Consider the following 24,221-nt stretch of genomic DNA (forward strand, 5'->3'; position numbering starts at 1 on the left):
CATTGTAGTTGTCGAGGGTGCAACAAGCACGTCCGGTGAACAGGTCAGGGTTCCGTAGCCGCAGGCAGAACAGTTGAAACTGGAGCAGCAGCATGGCCAGGTGGACTGGGGACAGCAGGGAGTCATCATGCCAGGTAGTCCCGAGGCATGGTCCTAGGGCTCAGGTCCTCCGAGAGAAAGAAAGAAAGAGAGAAAGAGAGAATTAGAGAGAGCATATTTAAATTCACACAGGACACCGGATAAGACAAGAGAATACTCCAGATGAAACAGACTGACCCTAGCCCCCCGGCACATAAACTACTGCAGCATAAATACTGGAGGCTGAGACAGGAGGGATCAGAAGACTGTGGCCCCATCCGATGATACCCCCGGACAGGGCCAAACAGGCAGGATATAACCCCACCCACTTTGCCAAAGCACAGCCCCCACACCACTAGAGGGATGTCTACAACCACCAACTTACCGTCCGAAGACAAGGCCGAGTATAGCCCACAAAAATCTCCGCCATGACACAACCCAAGGGGGGGCGCCAACCCAGACAGGAAGACCACGTCAGTGACTCAACCCACTCAAGTGACGCACCCCTCCCATGGACGGCAGGAAGAACACCAGTAAGTCAGTGACTCAGCCCCTGTAATAGGGTTAGAGGCAGAGAATCCCAGTGGAAAGAGGGGAACCGGCAAGGCAGAGACAGCAAGGGCGGTTCGTTGCTCCAGCCTTTCCGTTCACCTTCACACTCCTGGGCCAGACTACACTTAATCATAGGACCTACTGAAGAGATAAGTCTTCAGTAAAGACTTAAAGGTTGAGACTGAGTCTGCGTCTCTCACATGGGTAGGCAGACTATTCCATAAAAATGGAGCTCTATAGGAGAAAGCCCTACCTCCAGCCGTTTGCTTAGAAATTCTAGGGACAATTAGGAGGCCTGCGTCTTGTGACCGTAGCGTACGTGTAGGTATGTACGGCAGGACCAAATCGGAAAGATAGGTAGGAGCAAGCCCATGTAATGCTTTGTAGCTTAGCAGTAAAACCTTGAAATCGGCCCTTGCCTTAACAGGAAGCCAGTGTAGGGAGGCTAGCACTGGAGTAAAATGATCAAACTTTTTGGTTCTAGTCAGGATTCTAGCAGCCGTATTTAGCACTAACTGAAGTTTGTTTAGTGCTTTATCCGGGTAGCCGGAGAGTAGAGCATTGCAGTAGTCCAGCCTAGAAGTAACAAAAGCATGGATTAATTTTTCTGCGTCATTTTTGGACAGAAAGTTTCTGATTTTTGCAATGTTACGTAGATGGAAAAAAGCTGTCCTTGAAACAGTCTTGATATGTTCTTCAAAAGAGAGATCAGGGTCCAGAGTAACACCGAGGTCCTTCACAGTTTTATTTGAGACGACTGTACAACCATCCAGATTAATTGTCAGATTGAACAGAAGATCTCTTTGTTTCTTGGGACCTAGAACAAGCATCTCTGTTTTGCCCGAGTTTAAAAGTAGAAAGTTTGCAGCCATCCACTTCCTTATGTCTGAAACACAGGCTTCTAGCGAGGGCAATTTTGGAGCTTCACCATGTTTCATTGAAATGTACAGCTGTGTGTCATCCGCATAGCAGTGAAATTTAACATTATGTTTTCGAATGACATCCCCAAGAGGTAAAATATATAGTGAAAACAATAGTGGTCCTAAAACGGAACCTTGAGGAACACCGAAATTTACAATTGATTTGTCAGAGGACAAACCATTCACAGAGACAAACTGATATCTTTCCGACAGATAAGATCTAAACCAGGCCAGAACTTGTCCATGTAGACCAATTTGGGTTTCCAATCTCTCCAAAAGAATGTGGTGATCGATGGTATCAAAAGCGGCACTCATGCCAAAGCGGCATTCATGCCAAAGAGTTCAATCTTGGTTTCATCAGACCAGAAAATCTTGTTTCTTATGATCTGAGAGTCCTTTAGGTGCTTTTTGGCAAACTGCAAGTGGGCTGTCATGTGCCTTTTACTGATTAGTGGCTTCCGTCTGGCTACTCTACCATAAAAGGCCTGATTGGTGGAGTGCTGCAGAGATGGTTGTCCTTCTGGAAGGTTCTCCCCTCTCCACAGAGGAACTCTGGAGCTCTGTCAGAGTGACCATCGGGTTCTTGGTCATCTCCCTGACTAAGGCCCTCCTCCCCCGATTACTCAGTTTGGCTGGGCTGCCAGCTCTAGGAATAGTCTTGGTGGTCCCAAACTTCTTCCATTTAAGAACGATGGAGGCCACTGTGTTCTTGGGGACCTTCCAATGCTGCAGAAATATTTTGGTACCCTTCCCCAGATCTTTGTCTCAACACAATCCTGTCTCGGAGCTCTACGGACGATTCCTTCGACCTCATGTCTTGGTTTTTGCTCTGACCTGCACTGTCAACCGTGGGACCTTATATAGACAGGTGTGTGCCTTTCCAAATCATGTCCAATCAATTTAATTTACCACAGGTGGACTCCAATCAAGTTGTAGAAACATCTCAAGGATGATCAATGGAAACAGGATGCACCTGAGCTCAATTTCAAGTCTCATAACAAAGGGTCTGAAATCTTATTTACATAAGTAATCTGTTATTTATTTTCAATAAATTTGCTAAAATTTCTAAAAACCTGTTTTCACTTTGACATTCTGGGGTATTGTGTGTAAATTGATGAGGAAAAATGTTTTGTTTAATCAATTTTAGAGTGAGGCTGTAACGTAACAAAATGTGGAAAAGGGGAAGGGGTCTGAATACTTTCTGAATGAACTGTATACATCTGTATTGTGCGTTAGTAATGGAGATTCAATCTAAACAGCAGAAAGCTCCATTAGTTCACTGCATTTGTTGCAAGACTCAGGGATATTAGGGGTGGTGCGGATTAGAATAAAACTAGCCTTGTTGTTTACCTGGATATATGCTGTCACACAACAGAAAAACAAACCACCAGCTGATGCATAGCACATAACAGTCTAGTAAGTGTTTTTTTTACACACATCTGGATAGTCTATTGTGATTTATTCTCCTTCATTGTAAGATTTATCTATGTCTCTACCTTCCCTCCTCCCCTCCCCTCCCCTGCACCCAGTGGTAGTGAGTGGGGCAGTGAAGCATGTCTTAGTGAGACCTGGTGAATAGTAATGAACTGAGCCTGTGTGTCTATTTGATGGAAAGGGAGAAGGAGAAACAGAATAGAGTTGGGTCTGGGGCTGGCAGCGGCAGGGAGACAGTGAAACTGGGCTTTTCTTGAAGCACTGATGCGGTACAAGCTGTGATCTGAATGTACAGGGAGCTGGGGAGAAGAGGAGGGATGCAGATTAATTTCTCCCCACCATCTAACCATTCTCCAACACACTCTCTTCTCCTTTTCCTCATCAGTCTTGTATTACAGAGCTGATCAAGATGTCGTGACATTTTACATGTTAGTTATTTAGCAAACACCCTTACCCAGAGCGAGTGCATCCATGTTCATTTTTTTTTCTTACTAGTCGCAATGTGGACGTCGAACCCACAACCCTGGCATTGCAAGCGCCATGCTCTACCAACTGAGCCTCATGGGACATCGTGACCTAAACCTTTTTACTAATTCAATCTTCAACAATTCACACACATTTCTTCTTCCCTCTGGTTTCTTGCCCTTTATTTCTCTCCCCTTCTACTTACGTATACAGTAGCTCATATTCTCCCCCCTTCCCTTCACCCCGCTTTCTCAAAGGGGAATGTGTTAACAGGGGAAGCGGATGGAAGAGGAGGGAGGAGAAAGCTGAGAGAGAGAGTGTGAATGTGGCTCAGAGAGGGGCACAGCACCTGCTGGCTTCATCCCTGCACACTGCAAACTGCATTCTTCCTCTGCCAGTGATGGACTGTTTAAGAGGACAAAGAAGGAAGAAAGAAGGCCTGAACAAAGAATAGTGAAAAAGCTCTTTGAGGAATGAGGATTTTCCTGCATTGATTTGAGTCCCAGTGCTTCTCTGACATGTTTGGATTGCCTGCTCTTTTCTTCCCTGTAAATCCACTCATTTTCTATGCTGGGAGAAGATGTCGAAGATCATCTCAATTTCGGCAGTTATAATCTAACAGATTAAACAAAATGTACAAAACTTTCCAATCTGGAGGTTGATAACTAAGATTCTTTGAGAATAATCAGCAGCCGCCCACTGCCTGCAAGGATCAACTGGAGTGCTATGGTTGAAAGGAAGGGGACACAATAGACACCCCCCTACCTCAACCCTCTCTTTTATCCTCTCCATCCAACACACATGGGCACACTGCCAACTCGGAATCTTAAGAACTCTCATTCAAAGAAACCCCCTAAAATAAGGACTTGTTAAAAGCCAGGACACATTCTCTCTCCCAGTCCTTGTGTTTTTCCCCTTTCATTTCCCCACGAGAAGAGGAATTTTTGCTTGATTATTCTCCATCATGGCAACTGGGGTTTCTAAAATTGCCATTCCAGCAGCATTTCGTCAGATTTGTGAATTTGTGAGTATTGTCAGCAATTGATCCTCCAAAGGTCTCTCTCTCTCTTTCAATTTTCATTCTGCTTTACTCCCTCGGTCTCTCCACTCCTCTCTCGCCTCCTGCTTACACATTAACTCCTCCCCCCCACTACCCATTGTCTCTCTACAGTATCAGGCTGAGGGGATGCCATAGCCTACTCGCTCCAGCGAGGACATAGCCAGAAGATGAGGAAATGGAGGTAAGTGAAAGATTTATTACATCGAATAAATCTGCCCATCAGTAAACTGTGGGCTTAGGGCTAGTGTGTGAAAGCTACTTGTCCATGTTTTGGTAATTGTTATCTGGTTGTAAGAAAAAAGCAGCTTCAAATAAGAAGATCTTACTGTTGTTCTTCTGCTTACAGAATGCAGTGTTTGGTCTGTGATAGTGACTGTGTAGTCTGACAGTAGTAGGTGCATGTGTATTGAATGAATAGTGGGTTGCAATGTGACTCGCTAGACATTTGATTGCTGTCCCTTATTCCTGTGTATTAGGGAAACAAGCAAATACCTCTGTGAGATGGAGTTTAAAACACAACTGCAAATAATGGAATGTATCGTATCCTGCACTGTAATAGTGAAGGGCAACCCAGAACCTCTGCACTTAGAATCTCTTTTTATCTTCATTTTGTTTTGTCCATTACTCCACAGTATGTGTGATTACATTCCACACAGACATATATTACATGCACACTGACACACACTTCTGGTGTGTCTGACAGTGTGACAATGACTTCAATTGGCTCCCAGTGGAGATGAAACGTTGTAGGATGTTTGGGATTAGTGCTAATCCTCCTGGCTGTGCTTCCCTGAGATTCACCTTATCGTCTGGCCAGTGTCTGACTCACAGCAGAGCAGAGCAGAGGCCTTGCTAATTTATGCCTGGACATGCATCAGTAGGCTCCCTGGCGTTATGGGATCTGAAGGAGGGAGGGGGCCAGAGGGGCTGTCATCCCAGGGTTTGAATTGGGTGTCTGGGGAAAGGAGACTTATTAGGGGTGTGAGAGCTCACTGCCTTCCAAAAAAGTGAGCAGGGAATATTCTCACCAATAATAGCCATCTAATGTCTGCCGGACAAATGAATGATCACCCTGGCTGGCTGGGAGACTATTAGAACAGAATAATAATGAGATGGGACAATAGTACAATGGCAGGCAAGATGGTACAGTAAGTTACTAGAACATTGTCATATATTTTAGGTACTGTAGGGCCTTCATATCTAAAGCATTAATTCCAGGTACAAAGGACAGTGCAAATCAAGCTCTGAATGTACTGTAGTGTAGCCTTAGTTCTATTGTATTTTGACCTGTCCTCTGAACACTTTCGGTCTGAAGATGGCCTGGCTCTTTTGCACCTATAATACAGCCATATACACTGAGTGTACCAAACATTAGGAACACCTTCCTAATATTAAGTTGCACCTCCTTTTATCCTCAGAACAGCCTCAATTTGTCAGGGCATGGACTCCACAAGGTGTCGAAAGCGTTCCACAGGGATGCTGGCCCATGTTGACTCCAATGCTTCCCACAGTTGTGTCAAGTTGGCTGGATGTCCTTTGGGTGGTGGACCATTCTTGATACATACAGGAAATTGAAACTGAAAATGAAAAACCCAGCAGCATTGCAGTTCTTGACACAAACCGGTGCGCCTGGCATCTAATACCATACCCCGTTCAAAGGCACTTCAACCTTTTGTCTTGTCCATTCACCCTCTGAATGGCACACATACACAATTCATGTCTCAATTGTCTAAAGGCTTAAAAATCCTTCTTTAACCTGTCTCCTCCCCTTCATCTACAAGGATTGAAGTGGATTTACCAGTGACATCAATACGGGATCATAGTTTTCACCTGGATTCACCTGGTCAGTTTATGTCATGGAAAGAGCAGGTGTTCTTAATGTTTTAATATACTCAGTCTACAAACCCCACATGGACAAAGTGCAGGTTTAAGAACAAAATTGGTTGGCAGTCTATAATCGTCCTACCCTCTTTGTGTTTTGTCTGAATAACTGTCCACTGCAGAGCAGAAGCCCTGTTCTGCAGTGGACAGTCACAGCCGTACAGGAAGCTTTGTGCTCGAGTTCAGAGAAAAAAAAGCTTGCCTCAATGGGGCTTTTGTTGTTTGAGTTGGAGACACAGAAAGCACCAGAAACCCTGAACACTGACTGACAAATACCTGGCCCCCCTGTGCCTCAAATACCTCAGCTTTGCTCTCGATACAATTTCAACAAATACTGCCTCTGTCCTCCTCAGTTCCCCATTTTCTTCCCTGAGCTAGACTACAGCATCCAGGCATTTTATGTTTGTACTTTTTCCTCAGCAGAGATGGCCAGCTTGAATGACCTGAATAAAGTGAACAGGGGAAGTGTCTGACTGGTACAGACCAATAAAGAGAAGGGGAGAGTTAACAGTGATTGAGTTAAAGGCCCAATGTAGTCAAAAACATGATTTCCCTGTGTTTTATATATATTTCCACACTATGAAATTGTGAAAATTATGATAATGCCATTTTAGTGTAAGAACATTTAGAAAATAGAGCCTGAATTTCCACCTGTTCTTGTGGCCTTCCTGGTGACATCAGCAGGCGGTGAATTAGTACATAGGCCAATAAGAAAGAGTTCCAAACCTCTCTGTCAAAAACAGCTAGTGTTCAGTTTCCCCCTCCCCACCAGACCACTCCCAGAGAGTCCTAGCAAAATTCTTGGTTGAGAAATTGCTCTTTACTAAGAAGCACATTTTTTTTTTACTTTTTGAACATTTTAAACAAAAACAATCACAGTAAGGTACATAATTGTTACCCAGAAATGATTTGATATTAAGATAAAAATGGCTGCATTGGACCTTTAACAGTGATTTATGTATTTCAGTCAGAAGGGCTGCACAGAAGACATTGCACTAATGGTAGGTACAGTTGGCCCCTTTGTTAAATAACGTTTTTGGATGTCTTTCTCTATAGCTTTGGGTATGCTGTAAAGGGAATTGGTTTGCAACAGAAGAAAAATCCTTTCTATTGCATTGTTTTTGATTAAAAAATATTCTTGAGGTGTGAGAGTTGTGTGTTTTGGACTTATCCTGGAAACACTGTTAGGCTACCAGTTTTGATTGAACAAGGCTGAGTCTCTAAAAATAGCATATCTTAAATGGGCAGACTGTTCTGTCCATACAACTAAAGCTTATCGTCCAGTTCCCAATCCCAAATATTGCCTCTGCTTGCACAAAGATTTAGTTAATTACCCAAAACTGCTTAGTTCTCTGTGTCTCAGTCATGAATGAATCAATGCTGAGGTCATTCTCCAATCCTTTGTCTGTGGTTCCAAACGTCAGGAAGAGGCCTGCCACTGAATAGAAATGACTGTTTACGTAATCTGTCTTGTATTCACTGCTTCCCTTTAAAACCACAAACACCCTTTTGATTAACGCTTTACCTTTTCCCTTTAGACATTGATTGAAAGATTTGGAAAGAGTATTTCTGTAATTGGGTATTAAATGGCTTGCAGATAGATATTTTAGAATGATGCATTGAATAGGGATCACTGTACATATAGCCTAATATTTGAGTTTCCTCCGTCAAAAACACAAGTCTTGTTCATTCACCGAGGAATCAGTTGGAAAAATAAAAGAATAATGAGATACTATAATTTATTTCCTCCGAGGCCTTGAATACTAACAGTACAGTTTCTTTGGTCAATTATTGAAAGGGATATGAGTTTTAAATCCTGACCAGTGCAACCTGCAACCTGCCCTTGTTATAATTACTCTTTTTCCAGCTTTTGATATTAAAATAATCTGTCTCGACATATTGCTGCATAACATTGTGGAGGCTAATAAACAAAAGAAGCACATTGGGATGATTCAGAAGTTTGTTGTTTTCCCTGATCATTTAGTCACGCCTGTGTTCTATGGCTTTCTATTCCTATGTGATTTCTCTCTGGTATGTCATGTAGGGTTTAAAGCCATTGTGTACAGAGTGGAAACGCAACCAGGGCACCGACTGTATTCTAAACATAGACCATGAGGAAGGAATATCATTTTGCCTCTATCACTTGCATATAGTCATAGCCTCTTTAATTATTGTACATCTATTATTTATTGATTCATAGGGCGGCGCACAATTGGCCCAGCGTTGTCCGGATGAGTGGAGGGTTTGGCCGGGGGTAGGCCATCATTGTAAAATAAGAATTTGTTCTTAACTGACTTGCCTAGTTAAATAAAGGTTAAATAAAATAAAAAATAACCATCGATATCACAAAATCTGGTCTCCAAATCAACAATAGGATCTTCATATAACATTTTAAATAGACAAAAAATATTTTTTGTCAGAAAATGTATCAAATCAGCTGTCCATCATTTAGTGATAGCCTAAAGCAGAAACACCTTCTATGCTTTGTGTTGGAGATAGGATGTAGTATCCTGTCAGATCCTTATCCTCCCTCCAGCTGCTCAGTCCCCTATCTACATCTGCCTAGATGCCTAGAGCACTGTTTAAAAACCTGGCACTCCTCCCTGCCTGGAGCAAATGCAATGAGGTTTGTACTCTATCACTGTCTATGTCCACATGCCAGTAAATCTGCCTCAGTCACCTTGTTTGGCATGTGTATCCTTTTTAAACAGCTGTTATACTCACATCATCCACCTTTTCAAGGAGTAAATAAAACCTGTCTCTGAGAAAACTGCCAGGAAGATGGGAATGGCTGCTGTAGCCACTGGGTGTAATAATGTAAGACAATTGTAACAAAACGAGGACCCAAGCCCAACACTTTGACTTCATGGGAAACAAACCAAACCCAGACACATAGCCTACATACAGGTAGGCAAACTGGTAACAGGATATTTGTTACTCAAGTCCTATACTATACTATAGGGCATAGCTTAGGCCTACCTTTCGAAGCCGGTAAACAAGTAAGCATCCTCTCTTTTCTTCTGCAAGCATGACTGTATGCTCAAGCTTCCACATTCTTCCAATGTCTTGCATTCTTTATGCCAGCCTAAATGACAGAAGATGGCAGGAAAAATGGATAACTATGAAGGGTCCGGAGGATATGGAAAACGACGGGGCCAGAGGTAGGTTACATCACCTGTGGACCTCCTCATAGGTACTGTATGGGCATGTTTAGGTTTATCCTGACAATGAAACATCTATAACATATATATATAATGTGTGAGTATATATATATATATATATATATATATATATATACAAATATATACATATACACACACATATATATATACACACATACACATAGATATACATACACACACACACACACATATATATATACACACACACTATATATATATGTATGTATGTATGTATGTATGTATGTATGTATGTATGTATGTATGTATGTACGTACGTATATATATATATATATATACATACACACACACACACATATATATATATATACACACACAAACACACATACAAATACATACATACATAATATATATATATACAAATATATACATATACACACACACATATATATACACACATACACATAGATATACATACATATACACACACACACACACACACACACACATATATATATACACACACACACTATATATATGTATATATATATGTATGTATGTATGTATGTATGTATGTATGTATGTACATACGTACATATATATATATATACATACATACATACACACACACACACATATATATATACACACACAAACACACATACAAATACATACATACATACATAATATATATAATATATATGTATGTATGTATGTATGTATGTATGTATGTACGTACGTATATATATATATATACATACACACACACACACACACATACACACACACACACATATATATATATATATACACACACAAACACACATACAAATACATACATACATACATAATATATATAATATATATGTATGTATGTATGTATGTATGTATGTATGTATGTATGTATCTATGTATGTATGTACGTACGTATATATATATATATATACATACACACACACACACACACACACACATATATATATACACACACAAACACACATACAAATACATACATACATAATATATATATACATATATATATATACAAATATATACATATACACACACACATATATATACACACATACACATAGATATACATACATACACACACACACACACACACACACACACACACATATATATATATACACACACACTATATGTATATATATATATATGTATGTATGTATGTATATATATACACACATATATGTATATATACACACACAAACACACATACAAATACATACATACAATATATACACACACATATATATACACACATACAGTTGAAGTTGGAAGTTTACATACACTTAGGTTGGAGTCATTAAAACTCATTTTTCAACCACTCCACAAATTTCTTGTTAAAAAACTATAGTTTTGGCAAGTTGGTTAGGACATCTACTTTGTGCATGACACAAGTCATTTTTCCAACAATTGTTTACAAACAGATTATTTCACTTAAAATTCACTGTATCACAATTCCAGTGGGTCAGAAGTTTACATACACTAAGTTGACTGTGCCTTTAAACAGCTTGGAAAATTCCCCAAAATTATGTCATGGCTTTAGAAGCTTCTGATAGGTTAATTGACATAATTCGAGTCAATTGTACCTGTGAATGTATTTCAAGGCCTACCTTCAAACTCAGTGCCTCTTTGCTTGACATCATGGGAAAATCAAAAGAAATCAGCCAAGACCTCAGAAAAAAATTGTAGACAAGTCTGGTTCATCCTTGTGAGCAATTTCCAAACGCCTGAAGGTACCACCTTCATCTGTACAAACAATGGTACGCATGTATAAATACCATGGGACCATGCAGCCATCATACCGCTCAGGAAGGAGATGCATTCTGTCTCCTAGAAATGAACGTACTTTGGTGCGAAAAGTGCAAATCAATCCCAGAATAACAAACAGCAAAGGACCTTGTGAAGATGCTGGAGGAAACAGGTACAAAAGCATCTATATCCACAGTAAAACGAGTCCTATATTGACATAACCTGAAAGGCTGCCATAAAAAAGCCAGACTACGGTTTGCAACTGCACATGGGGACAAAGATCATACTTTTTTGGAGAAATGTTCTCTGGTCTGATGAAACAAAAACAGAACTGTTTGGCCTTAATGACCATTGTTATGTTTGGAGGAAAAGGGGGAGGCTTGCAAGCCGAAGAACACCATCCCAACCGTGAAGCACGGGAGTGGCAGCATCATGTTGTGGAGGTGTATTGCTGCAGGAGGGACTGGTGCACTTCACAAAATAGATGGCATCATGTGGAAGGACAATTATGTGGATATATTGAAGCAACATCTCAAGACATCAGTCAGGAAGGTTAAGCTTGGTCACAAATGTGTCTTCCAAATGGACAATGACCTCAAGCATACTTCCAAAGTTGTGGCAAAATAGCTTAAGGACAACAAAGTCAAGGTATTGGAGTGGCCATCCCAAAGCCTTGACCTCAACCCATAGAAAATTTGTGGGCAGAACTGAAAAAGCCTGTGCGAGCAAGGAGGACTAAAAACCTGACTCGGTTACACCAGCTCTGTCAGGAGGAATGGGCCAAAATTCACCCAACGTATTGTCGGAAGCTTGTGGAAGGCTACCTGAAACGTTTGACCCAAGTTAAACAATTTAAAGGCAATGCTACCAAATACTGAGCGTATGTAAACTTCTGACCCGCTGGGAATGTGATGAAAGAAATAAATGCTGAAATAATTCATTCTCTCTATTATTCTTACATTTCACATTCTGAAAATAATGTGGTGATCCTAACTGACCTAAAACAGGGATTTTTTACAAAAATTAAATGTCAGAAATTGTGAAACTGAGTTTAAATGTATTTGACTAAAGTGTAGGTAAACTTCCGACTTATATATATATATATATATATATATATATATATATATATATGACAAACCTGGTAAAGTAGAAAAATCTACCTGTTGCTTCCCCAAATGATGCCCCAGCCAGCCTCACATGTAAATGTAGAAAAGTATTTAGTCAAAGTGTGATTTGAAAAAGCATTTAATCAAGAAGCGACACAAAAGTCATTTGGCGCCAAATCAGAAAAACAGCCGACAACCGAACCTTGCCTTCACTGCAGTACCAGCCAAACAAAGGTAACTATTTTAAAGGGTATGAGCGCTAAATAATGCATAAAAACGGTATCAACAACTAATGTCAGTTAATATTATTAAAGTGAAATGCCACTGACGTAGCTAAGGAATCATGACTTGTCTGATTCAATTAGCTTAGTTAGCTAACTTACTGTAGCTCCTACAGTTGCAGCTGCTTGCTTGACTGTTGCCTGGCAAATCAAGTAACTCGTGCCCTCTGCCCTCTACCAGGCAGCACCTGTTTCTCCGGCTGAGTGACGCCGTAGCTAGCTAGCAACGATTGCTGGTTCATTGGCATTGGACCGTCTCTTTACTTGAATAGCTAGCTTGCTAAACAAGTTGGCATATTGCTTGCTTTGGTGTATTGGTCGGCCCCGCGTGACATGCCCGTGTTTGTAGAAGACCCCGCTCAGTTCTCCAAGCCGAGACTGAAGTCGGAGTTAATAGCCCACAACGTCACCCTGCCTGCGGTGGAGAGCAAGAAGCAAGTTTATGTGGAACTATATTTGAAACATATCGTTCAGAAAAGTGCTGCAGATTTCTCTAGTGATGAGGAAGATGACGATGTTGTGGAAGTACAGGACAGTCAGGACTTTGTAAGTAGAGATATTTTTATTTATTTATTTTATTTCACCTTTATTTAACCAGGTAGGCAAGTTGAGACCAAGTTCTCATTTACAATTGCGACCTGGCCAAGATAAAGCAAAGCAGTTCGACAACATACAACAACACAGAGTTACACATGGAGTAAACAACATACAGTCAATAATACAGTAGAAAAAAATAAGACTATATACAATGTGAGCAAATGATGTGAGATAAGGGAGGTAAAGGCAAAAAAATGCCATGGTAATGCCATATCATGTCAATCGGATGGCTAGCTAATTATTTGGATCAAGTAGCTCGAGTGAAACGCTTTATAAAGTATACTGGATCAAGGCAACATATGTGTTCTGATCTAGATCAATTGAGCTTTCTATACCCAGTCCTCCTAATCTATTTGGGAATAGGAATCGATCTCATATAAACTCTGATCATAAGTAATTTATTCGGTTTTATCAGCATCCAGGATTAGACCCACCCGTTGTATAATGTTATGTGTCCCTCCCTTATTCAGTCATTTGCTCACCAGGGGACGTTCAAATGGTTTTAGCTTAGCAGAGGTAGTCAACTATAAACTAATACTATACTTTACTGTACTTTATACCATACTAACATTTTAGCATGCAGTGTTTACTATGTCTATGGGGTCAGATCTTCTGGTAAACTAAGTTAAACATGTTCTTGATACTGTCCCAGGGTGACTGCCTATAGTAAAGGAAGGACACAAGGTTGCATGCAGCTGTTGTAACCCCATATCAACTAATACCCTGATCTCTGCAAGGTCAGCTATACTGGCTGGCTGGTCTGCAGAGGGGGGCAGGGGAGGGTGAAGGTAGCAGGGAGGGGCCCATGAAGGGGGGGTCTTCCAGAACTGGGTCACCAATGCCATGCCATCATTCAGTGTGGTTTCACACTTAACTAAAGCTTTCAACAAGAATTAGCTTTTTGGTCTTAATTTAAGATTAGGCATAAGGTTAGCAGTGTGGTTGAGGTTAGGTTTCAAATCAGATTGTAAGAAGATACGTTGTAGAAATAGGCACCATCGAGAGCATCCTGACTGGTTGCATCACCGCCTGGTATGGCAACTGCTCGGCATCCGACTGTAAGGCGGTACAGAGGGAAGTGCTTACTGTAGTGGTGCTCGGGTCAGCTGTTTGTTCACCGGCCCGCAATTTCTAATAACCCATCCGGAACCGCACGACTATATGTGATAAGTGAAAATCTGAGGCCCTAACCCGCAAATATAGAAAATGTGCTATAGGCTTCAGTCAAAGACTGCGGAACGATTTTTTTGACAGAGGGTGCAGGATTTTGTTTTGCCCGATTTAGATATGTTTCTGCTTATAATTTACAACATTTTGTTAGGCTATTTGTTAGTCAACTTGTCTATAATGAGATACTTGTAGCTTTTCTTTTGTCATTATATGTTGCCCTTGACGACTAAATATACCCTTGCACAAAATAATAATGTAATAGATTGAAGAATTCATTCTATCAATCTATAGTAGTTGACATCGGTAAAGTTTTCTCTGTCATCTTTTGCGGAGCAAAGACGTTTATGGACTGGGATGAAAATACAATAAAGCAATGCATATTTTATGTGGTTGAAATACTATCAACTTTTATTATGCTTTTATGATGAAGACAGCACCTCTACAGATCGTATCTAACTGAGCATTGCATTCTCTCAAGATGAAGAAATCAATCAATCATATTTCTCCACTCCTGTTCCCAAATCCAAATTTTGCTGACATTTGGTGTATTATTTTACTGCAAAAAATGCTTAATTTTGCAGGAGTTATTATTAATTATAAACTGTGTGCTACCAGTCCTGAATGCTGATTGGCTGACAGCTGTGGTATATCAGACCGTATACCACAGGTATGATGAAACATGTTATTTTTACTGCTCTAATTACGTTGGTAACCAGTAGCAATAAGGCACCTCGGTGGTTTGTGGTATATGGCCAATATATCACGGCTAAGGGCTGTGTCCAGGCACTCGTCGTGCCTAAGAATAGCCCTTAGCCGTGGTATATTGGCCATATACCACACCCCCTCGTGCCTTATTGCTTAAGACTATAGCCCAATTTGCACAGGACTAGTTTTTACTAGAGAACGTTGGTTATGTATTTATTACCGTTATATCCCTTATTCCTGAGGACAATTCAGACGGGATATGCCCCCTGTAATTATTGTTTTTAGAATTGACCGTTTTGACTGAATTTTTCTAGGTGTGAAGATATTTCAACAAGTCCAGCCGATAACAGGATACACTGATAACTCGAGCTTGGTTCCCAAGTTTCTAAACCATACCAAACCATCTTTATTATAGTGTCGCCATAATATTTGAATTGAGGAAGTGTGATCATAATCATTAGGATATTTTACCGATCCGCAGTAGAAGACTTCCTAAATGCCCCCCAGCCTTCAGATGCGTTTAACAGTTAACTTGCACTTGATATGCATTTTTAGGCTATGGATGAGAAAGTGAACTTGTTCCAAACGTGTAGCTCAGTTGTATGCTGCTTTGCGATCTATTAACAGCAAGGGTTGCATTAAACAGGCACAACATTTGTTTTTGATGCATTTGGCGATGTTCAATTCATTCGCACAAAACATATAAACAAAAGCATTCACAGTGAAAGTTGTTACATGTACGTCATTCATATATAGGCTATGCGTAGCACTTTGTTCAATTTATCCACTCAGGTCTTGCTTCCTTGCTCAAACCGCGAGCAACACCTGTAAAACTCAGACATTTTGTCTCAAAACACAGGGATGTGGATTCACACAGGACTAGTATTATTAACAGTAGGTTACTCTGGTTAGTCGTCCAGATTTCAGTTTTCATTTAACCCATCTCAACAGTAGGCTACAGTTCCCCTGACATGCCATAGGCCTATTTGAAGTCCAGTCTTGTGACTGTCAAATTTGTAAAGCACCTCACAATCATCACATAAAAATATTTTTTTACATTCAAACAGCTCTCCTGTGAAGTTGTGACTTGTGACATACGCCTAGTTTCCTGAATCGGGTCACATAACAGCTGGCACTGCTATCATCCTCTTACCACTTCACCAAATCTTTTCCTAACATTACTTGTCTGGCCCTCCCTTCTCTTTATTTTCAGCTCTCCTTTCGCAGCATTTATCTTATTCTTTTTGCCTCCGTGGATTGATGTTAACGTTTTCTTCCCATTCCCAAAAGCATCATTTGGGGATTAGCTGTGTAGGCAATTTGGCGAGCATACAGTTAAGCCCTAAAGTTTAGGGTTATGCACTAATTCCAGATAGCCTAAAATAATGAAAGAAAAACCTCAATGTACATTATGTAAATTGCACAATAATTATACATTTGTTTTTTTTAAAGGTATTGTTTCTCTTTATTCCACCTGCCAGCCAGCCACCCGCCCGCCCTACAGCCACACAATATTTAATGACCCTAAACCCAGCCTGCGGGGACTGGCGGGTTATGAGTCAACCCACGCAGCACTATCATACGGCCCAGTACATCACTGGGGCCAAGCTTCCTGCCATCCAGGACCTCTATACTAGGCGTGTCAGAGGAAGCCCCAAAGAATTGTCAGACTCCAGCCACCCAAGTCATAGCCTGTTCTCTCTGCTATCGCACGGCAAGTGGTACCAGAGCGTCAAGTCTAGGTCGAAAAGGCTCCTTAACAGCTTCTACCCCCAAGCCATAAATCTGCTGAACAACTAATCAAATGGATACCTGGACTATTTGCATTGCCCCCCCCCCCCCTTTTTTTTTTACACTGCTGTTTATTATCTATCCGTAGTCACTTTACCCTTACCTACATGTACATATTACCTTGACTAACCTGTACCCCATTCACATTGACTCGGTATATTATTGTTATTTTATTATGTTACTTTTTTCTGTTTATTTAGTAAATATTTTCTTAACTGCATTGTTGGATAAGGGCTTGTAAGTAAGCATTTCACGGTAAGGTGTACACCTGTTGTTTTCAGCACATTTGACAAATGCGATTTGATTTGGTTTAGCTGTAATGGTGACTTTGGCTCTGGTAACTAGCGACACCCGGGGTTGTGTTCTCAGATGTCTTCTCAGCTGCTTTCTCTGGTCGAACACATGCTTGATGCTTTCAAAGGCTGCTGCTGCTGTACCTGATTGTCGTCTTTGCAACTTACAGTACTGTCAGCTAGTCTGCTAGTCTGTCAATTAATATATATGAACACTGAAGTATTTTTCAATAAAGGCTAGAACCAAGCATTATGGATAAGTTGAATTGTAGACAAACAGGGTGTCTTCTATAGAAGCTGTAATGGGTGTGGAATTTGAACCGCTATTAAACCACTTTGTACAACTTGCCGTTATATTGATGTTCTGCTGTAACAGCTAGCTTATCATGATGTTTGATTCAGCATTCAATTGTCATTATAGTAGACATGATACATGTATGTTTCTATCATGATCAACATGACTGTGTTTTACCCTGTCTAGTTTAAGAGACCGTTCTCAGTTATGGTAAAAGTTGTGTGATGTGTTTTCATCATACATGGTAATTTCCTGTCCCCACAGGAAGAGGAGGAGAAAGATCCAGAGATGTTAGACCCCAGTGTACTGACAGATGACAAGCTCAAGACCACACTGCTCAAATATGGAGTGGAAGCTGGACCCATTGTCGGTGAGATTATTCCCAGGCTACTCTGTTTACAGACGGTCTATTTATCTATATTATTATACAATGTATTCTCATCTAATATTTGTGTGATAGCCACCACTAGGTCTATATATGAGAGGAAGTTGCAGCGGCTACTAAAACCTGCCCAGCCCAGGCAGAACGGTGGCACAGGGGATGCAGACCAGTACTCAGACAGTGAAGGGGAGGAAGAGCCGGGTATGATCATTAAGATGTAACTTTCTAATGTCAACTTTGGGATCAGGGTGAAGTGTGTGTGTGTGTGTGTGTGTATATATATATATATATATATATATATATATAGTACTTTGGACACACCTACTCATTCAAAGATTTTTCCTTATTTTTACAATTTTCTACATTGTAGAATAATAGTGAAGACAAACTATGAAATAACACATTTGGAATCATGTAGTAACCAAAAAAGTGTTAAATGACAGCTTTGCACACTCTTGGCATTCTCTCAACCAGCTTTTCCAATTGTCTTGAAGGAGTTCCCACATATGCTGAGCACTCGCTGGCTGCGTTTCCTTCAACTCATCCCAAACCATCTCAGTTAGGTTGAGGTCGGGTGATCTGATGTGGCACTCCTTCGCTGTCCTTCTTGGTCAAATAGCCCTTACACAGCCTGGAGGTGTGTTGGGTCATTGTCCTGTTGAAAAACAAATGATAGTCTCACTAAGCGCAAACCAGATGGGATATCGCTGCAGAATGCTATGGTAGCCATGCTGGTTAAGTGTGCCTTGAATTCTAAATAAATCACTGACAGTGTCACCAGCAAAGCACCCCCCACACATCACACCTTCTCATGCTTCACGGTGGGAACCACACATGCGGAGATCATCCGTTCAACTACTCTGCGTCTCACAAAGACACGGCGGATGGAACCAAAAATCTCAAATTTGGACTCATCAGACCAAAGGACAGATTTCCACCGGTCTAATGTCCATTGCTAGTGTTTTTTAGCCCAATTAAATATTTTCTTATTGATGTCCTTTAGTAGTGGTTTCTTTGCTGCAATTCTACCATGAAGGCCTGATTCACACAGTCTCCTCTGAACAGTTGATGTTGACATGTGTCTGTTACTTGATCTCTGTGAGGCATTTATTTGGGCTGCAATTTCTTAGGCTGGTAACTCTAATGAACGTATCCTCTGCAGCAGAGGTAACTCTGCGTCTTCCATTCATGTGGCGGCCCTCATGAGAGCCAGTTTCATCATAGCACTTGATGGGTTTTGCAACTGCACTTGAAGAAACTTTTTCAAAGTACTTGACATTTTCAGGATTGTCTGACCTTCATGTCTTAAAGTAATGATGGACTGTTGTTTCTCTTTGCTTATTTGAGCTGTTCTTGCCATAATATGGACTTCGTCTTTTACCAAATCTTCTTTATTCCACCCCTACCTTATCACAACTGATTGGCTCAAACGCATTAAGGGAAATAAATCCCACATTTGAACTTTTAACAAGGCACACCTGTTAATTGAAATGCATTCCAGGTGACTACCTCATGAAGTTGGTTGAGAGAACGCCAAGAGTGCAAAGCTGTCATCAAGGCAGAGGGTGGCTACCTTGAAGAATATAAAATGTATTTTGATTTGTTTAACACTTTTTTTTTTTTTTTTTTTTGGTTCCTACATTATTCCATATGTGTTAGTTCATAGTTTTGATGTCTTCACTATTATTCTATAATATCGTAAAATAAATAAAAACCCTTGAATGAGTAGATGTGTCAACTTTTGACTGGTAATGTATATGTGTTGATAAATAAATTTACCTCCTACTGTGCTGATATACCAGCAATCAATCTAATCGAATGGGTTTCTGCCTCTGATTTTGCAGGTTCACAACAAGGAAGCCACGAGACAGTGTCATTAATGGAGGAAAACCTGCACGTTGACATGCGGGTGAGTGCATTCATACTCTGGTATTAAGACCTGTGATCAAAGCAAAGATCAGTACCTATGTTCAGCCTCTCATTCCTTTCTTTAAGAATAGTAAATGTCCTTTGCAGTTACAGTATGTCATGTTCCTCAAGATATGAAAGGAGAGAACATTGCCTGCAGTGCCATCTGGTGGCAGTAATTGTTATCTCTTGACATGGATCTAATAATGAAAACTCTCAATGTAAAGATGTTATATTTTAGGAGTGGTTCTCAGCTAAGTTATTTCTTACTTTTAATAGATGGTACCGCACTCATGGAATAATAAAAACACGGACTATCACTATCATCAGTGTTTTATGCCTTTGTCCAGAATGGTAAATCTGCCTATTCATTATACCACCAGCACCATTATGTATTATTTATTCACAAATTCAATGTTTTAAAATGGGTGATGGAATTATTTCATGAGGGTAATGCTTTTGTGTAATGGGATGATAATGGTGCCACCCTGGCAGCTGTTTCGAAGAGATCCGGGCCGCTTTGAATTCGATCCCAGGAGGAATGCATGGTATCATGGGAATGTGGCTGAGTTGTCTGCCACAACAGAGTGGGGGCAGCAGCTTCCCCCTCACCTGTTACCCCTGGGCATGTGCTGAGCAGAACATCCTCTGTACTAGGACTGCCCACATATTTAGGGATATACCACTACACTCACCTAACGTCCTCCCACTGTAACACTTTCATAACGACTTACTTTTTAAGGACATTCCTCTTCAATGGGCAGGGGATCTCTCCCCTTCTGCTAGCAATTCATTTAATATATACTGAACAAAAAAATATAAACGCAACATGCAACAATTTCAACGGTTTTACTGAGTTAAAGTTCATATAAGGAAATCAGTCAATTGAAATAAATTCATTAAAATGAAATACAATTTTCTTTGTCACGTGCCGAATACAACAGGTGAAATACTTACAAGCCCTTAACCAATGATGCTTTAACACTTATTTTTCTTAAATATTCTTAAGTAAAAAACAAAACAAAAGTAACAATATAATTAAACGTCAGCAGTAAAATAACAATAGCGAGGCTATATACGGGCTACCGGTACAGAGTCAATGTGCAGGGGCACCGGTTAGTCGAGGTAATATGTACATGTAGGTAGAGTTAGTGACTATGCATAGATAATAAACAGAGAGTAGTCCTGGGCAGGGGAGCAGCCATGGGAGGGCATAGGCCCACCCACTTGGGAGCCAGGCCCACTCACTGGGGAGCCAGGCCCAGCCAATCAGAATGAGTTTTCCCCACAAAAGGGCTTTATTACAGACAGAAAAACTCCTCAGTTTCATCAGTTGTCTGGGTGGCTAGTCTCAGACGATCCTGCAGGTGAAGAAGCCGGAAGTGGAGGTCCTAGGTTGGCGTGGTTACACGTGGTCTACGGTTGTGAAGCCGGTTGGACGTACTGCCAAATTCTCTAAAATGAAGGAGGCGGCTTATGGTAGAGAAATTAACATTCAATTCTCTGGCAATAGCTTTGGTGGACATTCCTGCAGTCAGCATGCCAATTGCACACTCCTTCAACTTGAGACATCTGTGGCATTGTGTTGTGTGACAAAACTTCACATTTAAGAGTGGCCATTTATTTTCCCCAGCACAAGGTACACCTGTGTAATGATCATGCTGTTTAATCCGCTTCTTGATATGCCATACCAGTCAGGTGGATGGATTATCTTGGCAAAGGAGAAATGCTCACTAACAGGGAAGTAAATAAATTTGTACACAAAATTTGAGAGAAATAAGATTTTTGTGCATATGGAACATTTCTGGGATATTTAATTTTAGCTCATGAAACATAGGACAAACACTTTACATTTTGCGTTTAGATTTTTGTTCAGTATAAAATGTGAATGAGTCTGGGCACTCTTTTCTCACTCCAAAGATGGTGTAAGGATTTTGGTGGGTTTCTTTCACTTATGGAGAGTATCTTCTAAGGGATCTCAAGCAAGCTGTTGGTGTATATTTCTTTTTAAGTTCTGTCCTAACCCCTGCAGGTGTCGCCCCAGTCTGTGTCTCTGAGAGGCGGTTGTGATGTTGACTCCTCCTCTTCGTTCTCTCAGAGCTTCAGCATTACTCAGATGGTGGAGGAGGGAAGTTTGTTTTGAACTGGTTTTGGTATCTAGTCTTAATGATCATATTTACTATGTAAAATATGCAATTCTATCAATCTCCACTGGAGTGATGAGGGAGTGATATGCTGTATTTACCTTTTCCTCTGGAACTACAGTTTGAGAGTCGGATCCCTCTCTCCAGTAGTGGACCAGAAATCAAGAGAGGGAACAACAGGAGTAGTAATCAAGGACCTTGCCCCAGGCCCTACTGGGTCAGTAGTACTCACAAACAGTTCAATAATCTTATCAGTGACAGGCTGGTGTTGGTGGTTATAGGGTTTATGTGATTCACTGGGCTGTGGTAAACATTGTGTGGGTGTACAGGGCTGAGAGGGAAACGAGGATGTAACATTTCATTTGCGTTGTTTCTCACCTATTTTAGCAGGAAGCGGCGACAGTGGACAAGTATACGATGACAAACAGATCCCTATTCATCACCCCTAAGACATCCCTTTTCAAACGGCAAATCAAGGCACATACATTAGCTTGTTTACCCAAGTCTTTTAGATTCTTTCTTTATGCTCTTTCAACAGTTCATATACTTGTGCTTTCATGTCTACATGCAGATCTGCAGGGCTCACTCTATTACTCTGTTTATAAATTGACTGTCAGTATGTGAGTTTAATTAGGTGGGTCTTCATGTATATAACCAAGCCAGTGGTTTAATTAGTGCTCATTCATACCTAAATTAATGTTTTACTAAGAAAAGGTTGATACATTAGTTGACTGTACTTTCACTTGAGGTCTTTAATCTTATGGTCTAGCTAGCACAATAACCACAAGTGTCTTTATCTGACTTTCCTGTTTCCCCTAACTTTTTTAATTACCTATTTTTGGCATTCCACCTGACCTGTTTTAAGGTGGTGAGGGCGGACACTGGTGTGGACACTTCTCTTTCCTCTCATCTATTTTGGTGTGTGTCAGTCTCTGATATGTGCTTCTGTTTGTCTGGTCTTTAGGAGCCAGTCACAGATGTTCTGATGGAGATGTTCCCAGAGACAGAACCCACACCAACTGGCATTGTGTAAGTCCAGTCTCTCATAAAAATACACTACACAGTAGACTATAAATTAAGGAAGCCTGCAGTCACATCAGGCTTTGTCCAAACCTGGTTAAGCAGTCAGTTGCTACCGGTATTTTAATTGAAAGGTACCCTGTCTGGGTTATTCTGCAATCTATTGGTTCCTTCATATACAGTACTAAAACAAAACGCATCAGCCCCAGCAGCTCTTTAGGACCAGGGTTAGAGAATTCTGGTTTACATCCTATCTAAGTCTACTTATATTCCATGTACCTATAGTATTTGGGTACGACGATGTTGCTAATTCCCCCCTTTATTCCAGTGCCACACGTCGGAGGCCTATCAAGGGTGCAGCGGGGCGTCCGGTCCAGTTTAAATACCCAGACCTCCCTGCTAGTCCCATGACCCTACAGCGATGGGCAGTGGAGCCTCGCCTGGTTCCTCTGTGGGTCCAGATCCTGGTCTTCTTCATCGTGGCCTGCCTCCTCTACCTCATCTATGCTTCCATGGAGGATAGCTTGGCCAATCCCTTTGTGGCTTTGCTGGACAACCTCAGCATGGAGACGGAGACTGAGGGGCTGTCCCTCCAGGCTGATCCCTAGGATATTCCTCTGCTCGTTCTCTAGGGAGGCATAATTCCCCTGCTCCTCCTCAATACTCCACACATTGGTTTACAGTTGTTGTGTGGAACATCATTTTGTTACCATCATTCAAAGCCTTTTTTTAAATCTCTATATATGGCTCTGGTGTCATTCTCCTTTGGACAATCCTGTTGGTTCGAAAGTGTTACAGTGAAACCTACTGTGCTGTTCAAATGCATACAGGATCAGTGCAAGTGCAGAAAACAAGTGACTAGGCCTACATTTTTTTTAAATAATAAAAACGTGTATGAAATTTGTAACTAAATGGAGTTTTTGTATTTAATAAAAGTATGTCTCAATGACAAATTCATGGAGTTACAGTATAAGTTACACTGTTGGTTTTGTTCGTGGCCTTGTTATCAAAAACAAGTCAAGCATTATGTGGAGCTCACCAAAGATGTGGTCAAGACAAAATGTCAGGGATTTCAGTGTAATATGAAACATGCAAGTTTTTTTGTTGATTTTTCAAGAGCTACTTATTGTGTAGTTGTCTGAGTTAATTTGAATAAAGAGCATTTGACATGTTCTGTCTTAGCACTTATTTTCTACATGGCAATTTGATTGGAAGTGCAT

The 24,221-nt window shown here is 40.8% G+C and overlaps 1 protein-coding gene across 7 annotated transcripts; it reads left to right on the plus strand.

The window, feature by feature from the left end:
* The first annotated feature begins 4,614 nt into the window (after nt 1-4,614).
* Nucleotides 4,615-24,172, plus strand: lemd1 (LEM domain containing 1). 7 transcript variants are annotated; one of them, XM_029719143.1, is made up of 10 exons: nt 4,615-4,690; nt 17,812-17,917; nt 18,008-18,130; nt 19,774-19,838; nt 20,117-20,191; nt 21,870-21,965; nt 22,103-22,198; nt 22,369-22,458; nt 22,946-23,010; nt 23,330-24,172. In XM_029719143.1, exons 1-10 carry the CDS (start codon nt 4,685-4,687, stop codon nt 23,607-23,609), a joined length of 1,002 nt encoding a protein of 333 aa, XP_029575003.1. In that variant the 5' UTR covers nt 4,615-4,684; the 3' UTR covers nt 23,610-24,172. The 7 variants fall into 7 exon arrangements, with proteins under 7 accessions (XP_029575003.1, XP_029575004.1, XP_029574999.1 ...); XM_029719144.1 differs by lacking the exon at nt 4,615-4,690 and adding an exon at nt 12,539-12,649; XM_029719139.1 differs by lacking the exon at nt 4,615-4,690 and adding an exon at nt 12,848-13,242.
* The last annotated feature ends 49 nt before the right edge of the window (nt 24,173-24,221 follow it).

This window comes from Salmo trutta, chromosome 28, assembly GCF_901001165.1.
Source record: "Salmo trutta chromosome 28, fSalTru1.1, whole genome shotgun sequence".
In the NCBI taxonomy this organism is placed as follows: Eukaryota; Metazoa; Chordata; class Actinopteri; order Salmoniformes; family Salmonidae; genus Salmo; species Salmo trutta.

Bases quoted from the DNA above. Each gene is read 5' to 3' on its own strand.
- lemd1 (XM_029719139.1), top strand. From the start codon at position 13,030: ATGCCCGTGTTTGTAGAAGACCCCGCTCAGTTCTCCAAGCCGAGACTG. The intron at 21,966-22,102 runs GGAAGTTTGTTT...CTGGAACTACAG, and splicing joins TTACTCAGATGGTGGAGGAG to TTTGAGAGTCGGATCCCTCT. The intron at 22,459-22,945 runs GCACATACATTA...TCTGGTCTTTAG, and splicing joins TTTTCAAACGGCAAATCAAG to GAGCCAGTCACAGATGTTCT.